The 7,280-nt window shown below is 41.5% G+C and overlaps 1 protein-coding gene across 3 annotated transcripts in view; it reads right to left on the reverse strand.

Moving 5' to 3' along the window:
- Nucleotides 1-6,941, reverse strand: part of UHRF1BP1L (UHRF1 binding protein 1 like) — a 47,548-nt gene extending 40,607 nt beyond the window's left edge. The window contains exon 1 of one of the 3 annotated variants that reach the window (XM_039704052.1): nucleotides 6,717-6,941. Coding sequence is in view for 1 of the 3 variants with exons in the window: in XM_039704051.1 (XP_039559985.1) it covers nucleotides 6,717-6,760 (44 nt within the window). In the remaining 2 variants the exon portion in view is untranslated. Of the gene's footprint in view, nucleotides 1-6,174; nucleotides 6,341-6,716 lie in introns of those variants that run through there. The other 2 variants (XM_039704051.1, XM_039704053.1) reach the window with 2 other exon arrangements.
- Nucleotides 6,942-7,280: the final 339 nt, after the last annotated feature.

Raw genomic sequence — 7,280 nt, forward strand, 5'->3', positions numbered from 1 at the left:
GACTCTAGAGATGTAGGGGAATCTCACATTAGTTGTTCCTATTGACAGCGTCTCAACTATTAAATAGTAGCTATTTAAAATTCACACTAAAGAAACCTGACTCTAGAGATGTAGGGGAATGGGACTTCTGGATTTGTTTTTGTGTTTGGGGTGGTGCTACAAAGACCTGCACACATTTGACAGTCTGATTTTGCAGGCTATGAAATTTTAGTACAATAATTTCCTCAAAAATAAGTTCTCTGCTAACTGTCTTCACTTCAAAGAGATACCTCAGCTTAAATATAATTAATTCCTACATTTTCACCCTTTTGGGTGCCACAAAACCCAAACATTTGGACAGTGACCTTGGCAGGCCGTCCGTTGGGATATCAGAACAGAATTTAAGGGATTTATCACTGAAGTGAATTACAGATACCTAGTTACAAATTATTATTTTTCTCAAGTCTCCAGACCCACAGTACTGGAAGAAACTGCAACATGAAAACTGTTTCAGAATTAGGCAACCACGTAACCTTCAGATTCCTGAGTAGTTGGATCCAAGTTCTTGCTTCCTTGGGAGTCAGAAGGAGCAAGGGTCTCTGAGGTAAAAAAACCCCAAAACTCCAGTGTTCTCAAGCTAAATGGTAAAGATGCATGGCAGAGCTGCCACGAAATCTGTGCTGGGGACATTCTGCTTCCAGCAAGGCTCATACATCCATCCAGGGGAGGCTAGAAGAACTAAAAAGCACAGCCTAGCTGGAATGCTTTCCTCTCCTGTATTTCCTTATCAAAAAAGAAGACAATGAAGAGATCTGAACCTCGATTAGCACCAGCTCCACAAAGGTGTACTCCTACAGGAGTTACTGGATTGAGAAACCCGGGATGTTGTGCAAGTGGCCAAACCCAAGATACTCTTGATATAACTGAGTAATTACTTGTTAGCAATTATTCTGATGATTCGCAAAAAACCTGTGAAATAAATCACTTTGAATAAGCTTTTATAATTCCATTAATGTCTCCTCATAAATTACCCGATCTCCTTCGTCCAATCTTCTTGTAGAAAAAAAGAAAAAAATAATATAAGATGCTTTAAAAAGCACCTCTCATTCTTGGAGTTATTTAGTACTGACTTTTATTCTGCTTCAATATTAAAAAACCCTCAAAACACTAAGGCTTTGGAAGGAGAAATAACAAATTTCAAAAAAATGTAACTGTTGGCTACTTTTGATTCTTACATACTCCATAATCACTTGAGCTTAAGAGACAATTTTATTCCTTACAGGCTTTATTTAAATACCATTTTTTCCCCCAGGGAATACTTCATATTAGTGTGTCAGATACTTGAACAAAGCAATCTTCAAGATCATTTTCATTGTGAAACTTACTAGCATTCTGAGAACTCTTTAAAGAAAATGATCACAGACAACTAAAATGGTGCTGATTAATTCTTCTTGATTGTGCAAATGTATTAGTTTTCATCATGTATGCACAAGAGCTGTCTGACTTCAACAAAGCTTCAGCAGAACTTTAATTGCACAAATACAGTGTCTGTAGAAGTAGCATTTAGATTTATAATTTGCAAAAATAACATAAAACAAACTGAAATGGACAAGTCAAATTCTGTGAGTTTATTTTATTAACCCAAATGCTACTGAAAGCTTAAGAGATCTTTCTGAGATGTAACACAAGCTTTAATATCAAATCTTAATAAAGGTAACAATTCAGAATTTTCCAGAAAATGCAAAATGCATTATTGCTCATTTATCTCCAAAATACATGCATAATTTCATAAAGCACCACAGTAGTTTCAGTTTGAATTCTGGAAGATGTTCTGTTACAGAATCTTGAAATGCATAAAGCTACTAACAAAAACAGAAGAGAGTGAAAGTTTTTTTATTTCTTTGTAAAAAGCATTTATTGATTCCTTCATGCTCATCAGAACATTACCAACATGTTCACATAGAAGAAATTGTTGGCATGAAGTCTCCACTTAAATACTAAAAGTATTGATTTTCGAACATAGGGGAATTTAAGAAATACAGGATTACAGTGAAATTTTAAATTGCTCTTTCTCCTCCTTGTCTGCTGTCTCAAGCAGTTCTGCTTTACTACCTGTAGTTTTTTAGGCTTACTCTTTCCCTAGGTGCAGCATTTAAGATAGACATAATGCTAACACTTTTTGCAAGAATTCAGATACAATACAGACTCATTCAGAACAATAGAGATTGTTATGTCTACATTGTGTTTTGTAATTTTCTCACATACTACACAAGCCAAGAGTCAGTCACCTAGAATACACTCTGCAAAATTAGTACAAGCAAAGAGAGAGGCGGAAAAGTACACACTTTGTGTTCTTTGGCTGGCTAAAGGAATTGGATAACTTTCACAAAACTAAAGTGACACAGAAGTGGAATACACAAAACTGAAAATAAGCACAAAAAACTACTTATTTTGCTACTAGCATAATTTTCAACGTTCATCCAAACAATTTTGGTCATTTGCTTTCAGGAAGGAAATGGCCCATTGTATCCCAATAAAGGTGTTACACTGCTTTACTCTAAAAGAAGCCACCTCAGATCTCCTGAGAGGACAAAATACCTCACCAATCAGGCATGTCTGACTGGCATAAATGTAGGTCAATATGCAGGGCAAATACTCCAGCAGGATGCATGCCAGTTGTACCAGATGATGTATCATTGTTTATATCAGTACCAGCTGATTCCTGAGATTCATACAATTAGGATGCTATTCTTTGTACAACTATTCTCCATATGAGCTTCAGAACGACCTCCGAACTATGAGATGAAAGCAATTGTCACAAAACTCACTGAAATGTTCTTCTATTGAAATCTTAGTATGTTCACATCTATTGATTCAGATAAGCAAAAGCAAAGGTCTAAGTTCATGCAGAACATTAACTAATGACACAACTGAAAACAATTTCTGCCATACCAAACACTTCAAAACCTCTTACCCTTTTCTTTGTGGAAAATATTGAGTAAAATGCAAACTGTAACTTTTTAAGTTGAACTATGTGTTAACATTAATAAAATTAAGAGTTAATATCAATTGAGGTAAAGACTGTCACATTCAGTGTGGCTACTTATCAGACCAGCAAAGTTTATAAGCTTGCCTTCATGTTTCTTACACATATAAATAAAACTGTTTTTTCACAGAAAGGCATGGATCATGCAAATATACAGCAGATTCAGACTGCCCATTAACTAGAAAGGGAATTTCAATGAGACTAGAAGCCAAGACTAAAAAACACCTGAAAACACCCTTATACAAGTCTGAGTTAGTAATACCCGATCTCTGTAGGCACCTCACATCCAAAAAACCCAAGACTGAAACCCCTGCCATAGAGATGATCCCCTCAAAAACAGAGATAGTATTACAGTAACCCCACAGTGAACTTGCACAGGGCAATCTAGACTCCTATTGGAAATCTTTAACACCATTGTTTCATGCACTTGCCCACCAAGCCTGAGAAAAAAGAAGGAATGCTGAAGGATACCTGCAATCATCATAGCAGAGCACTGAACAGTAAATCTGGCAATAAAAAGGTACTGTTCAACAAGAATTCTCTCACCCACTGAAAATACGTAACAGCACAAATGAAGATTCAACACAAGTTCCAGTTCAATGGTGAAGAACTTTACAGTACAAGTAAGTGATCCCAACACTACAGAGAAGACTTCTCCTAGGGATGGTGTATCTTTTCTACTTTTGTAAAGGATGATGAAGTGTCTGTTTTCGAGACACTTGTTTCATTTTAGGGCACATATGAAATAAGGCCACTCCATCAACTGCATTCAGTAAAACCACATCTAACACAACATGGTGATGTCAAAATTTCAAGCCTCCAAATGGCAAACTCATCTCCTCAGTTTAGTTGATACATGTAGTTTCATATCCTACACCAAGCACCACATAATATGAAGTATAACAAAAACACATGTAGTTTGTTCCTACCCCTTCCCTCCTTCTTGTTTTCTACCACAGCCTGGGGAAAGAACAATGTATGTTGAAGACAGAGGACATTTTTTAAAATTTTAAAAGACTGGAAAAGCAAAAAACTCATCACCACATCCTCATATGAGATAAAGACTAGTTACAAATGGAATAGAATAAGCTTTATTATCTTCACTGCTCTTAAACTGAAACACAGCAATAAAATTAAAAAAAAAAACTCTTTATAAAGGTAAAATAATTTGGATACCAAAATGGTTTCAAAACTCAGTTTGGATCATCTTCTTGTTCTCAAACTTTAAAGACTCAAACCTCTGTAACATTTTCACTGTCTAACAAATGTAGAATGATGAGGGCTCCTTCTACACCAGTGTCCATTATCAGTTCATCTAATAAAAGCACCGTAAACTGCTAAATGGAAACTGCATTGCTGAATGACACAGTGCTTCCAAATTTGCAAATACAGTACCTAGATAGGAAAAAGAGTAAAAACATGACCAACAGATATTGCAGTAATCTTCATGGCACACATTGCCAAATCAGTGATGATTTGGGGAGCTGGACAAGATCTAGAGATCCCTTCTAACCTCAGCAGTTCTGTGGTTTATGGCAAAAAGTCAAAGCACTTCTCTGTAACTTAAGGTACAAATTCATATATTTGCTCAAACATAAAGGGAAATAAAATATTCAAAAATGAAAATAAATCAAGATAAGAGGGTAATTCTTTCCATTATATGTGTACCTCTTCCAACAAATTTGAGTCCTCCCACTAATGCCTGCTTAGTTGAAGCTGACAAGCAGGCAGTAGTTTCAAGAAACTATGAAAACTGCAGAACAGCAACTATTATAGTAAGAGTAAAAAGTGAAAGTGTCTTTTGGCACTCTCTGTATTACAGGAAATTCCTTATGTGTTTGGCTCTTTAGTCACACTCTCACAAAACTTATTAATGAAAATCCTGAATGAATACTTTAATTTTTGCTGAAAAATCAAGGTGCTGAAATTCAAGCTCATGTCTCTTGAATTCTGCTTTCCTGAGTAACCAATTTCTGAAACCATTGAAACACTTGCTCTGCAGGAAGTAAAGGTATTACCTGAATATGTAATGAAGAATACCCATAACAAGGGGCTCAATAATACTGTCAACATTTTAGGTATCAAACACACTCTTTGAATAATATGGATTATGAGCATCAAGTTCAACTTGCAAGCCACAGACCACTGGATATATCCCATAAGCTTTCCAGAAGTGATAAAATTTGTCATAATTATTTGACAGAGCCTTGTTGAGAAAGCAACAACACACAAGAGAGGAATCACAAATTTACCAACATGACAAAGTACTTAGTTCTAATCTATTCAGCTGTTCATTTGAAAAACTGGACAAAAAACGACTCATCTTACTCATGCCTAGTTCCCAGATACATTTTAGAGTTAACCTGTAGCACAGAGACTAGAGCTTACTTCTCTTTCCATACAGGTTGCTACATATCACTACGGGAAACAAGCTGCTAAATCCAGCTATTCCAAGCACACTGCTGATTAGAAAACTGACTCAAGGCTGATGACATCTTCTTGTTGCATTTCCATTCACACGGTGCTCTGTCATTTTCATGCAAAGAGAAGATTTCTTTGTCAGCATTCCCTGCTACATAACTCATGAGCAGGGCAGAGAAGAAAAATTATTATACTACTGCTCCACACATCACATTTAGCAGATAGATATCAAAGGATTTGGAATGAGAATTATGTTCTCCGTATGCATCAACAACAGATTAGTCAAATGACAATCTGTCACTTCATTTTGTTTGATTTTCTCCATAAACATTTTCAGCAATACTACGCAAAAGTGGAATAGAACATTTTGTAAGAAAGAAAAGTATAAAAATGAAGTATTTCAGGTTGTATTTTTTAAGATATAAAAGTAAGCTCTGAAGAATTAGCAACGCTATGGTATTACGACAGATCAAGTACCTAACAGGTTTTTGCCTCTCTTTAGAAAATGGAAGAAACCTGATGCGGCTTTTTAAAACTGTATGAATCAGATTGTGTACTTCCTACGATTTCTCCATCTTTCAAACACACGAAATTGACAGCTAAGAAATTTACACGACGTTTGTTTTGTTTTAGGCCGCAAGGCACCTTAGACATTATTTCAGTCACCCAGAAAACCACGAACTTATTTTCACCTCTCCCCTGTGCACCTTTCTGCTGCCCGGCCTCACCTGCTCGGTGTCTCAAGAGCTCGGAGCTGGCGAGCTGAGCTGCAAGGACACAGGCCGAGCTGCCCCAGCCCCGGCCAGCAGCGCACAGCGGCGGCTGCTGCTCGCCCCCGCCGCCCGGGAGCCATGAGGGTCGGGGTCTCCCCCGCTTCTCTGCCCCCCGCACACCTCGGGCAGCGGGGGCGGGCGCCGCCAGCCCGCGGGGAGGCGGCCGGAGCCGGCGGTGACTCACTCGGTGACTCCCTCCTGCGCCAGGCAGACCGAGCCCCCTCCCCGCCCGCGCCGCCGGGCACCGCGCGAAGGAGCCGGGGGCCAGGGGCCAGCTAAGCGGCTGTGGCCGCTGGACAGCCCCACACGAACACCCAGTCACCTCCTCCGCCTCTAAATCACTACGAGGAGGCGTCTTCAGTCCCCCCTTCTGCGCGCAGAATAGACCCGGTGCCCCCGCCCAGCGCCCAGACCGAGGGTCGCTCACAGGACAGGGACCCGCAGTCGCCCCCTCTCCGCACCGCCTCAGCCCGCCCGGTGCACCGCGCCCCACTGACCTGGAGAGATGCTTCAGGATCTGCTTCTTGATAATCCCCGCCATGGTGTCTGCCTGCCCGCGCCCCTCACGACGACCAGCCGGGACCGGGAACGCGCCTCATCCCTGCGCCCGCCCCTGCCCTCAGTGGGGAGAGCGCCGGGAGCGGAGCCGCTATCCCCACTCGCGCTCACTCGACGCCCGGCGCCATCTTGGCCGCAGCATCGCCTGGTGACGGGGGCGAGACGGGGCGGGACGGGCCCGGGGCCCCCGCCCCGCGCGGAGAGCGGCGGCTGCGGGCGGGCAGAGCGGCGCGGACCGCGGACAGGTACGGACACGGGCGCACGGTAGTCGAGGGGCCGTGGGCAAGGGCAGTGGCGCCTCCGCCCTTCGCTTGTTCGCAGAGCCCCTTCCCGCCTGCTCAGCATCTCCGTCCCCATTCAGCGCCCAGAGCCTCTGCCCTCTTCAGCCCCACCGCCCACCTTTTCCCCATTCTCTTCCGCCAGCTGTTTCTTTCATCTCTTCAGCCTTCCCATCTCCAAAATTCTGGAAGCGTATCTCTGCATCCCCGCCTGTGGCTCCATCC

Source organism: Passer montanus, unplaced genomic scaffold, assembly GCF_014805655.1.
Source record: "Passer montanus isolate IOZ18808 unplaced genomic scaffold, ASM1480565v1 scaffold17, whole genome shotgun sequence".
Taxonomy (NCBI): domain Eukaryota; kingdom Metazoa; phylum Chordata; class Aves; order Passeriformes; family Passeridae; genus Passer; species Passer montanus.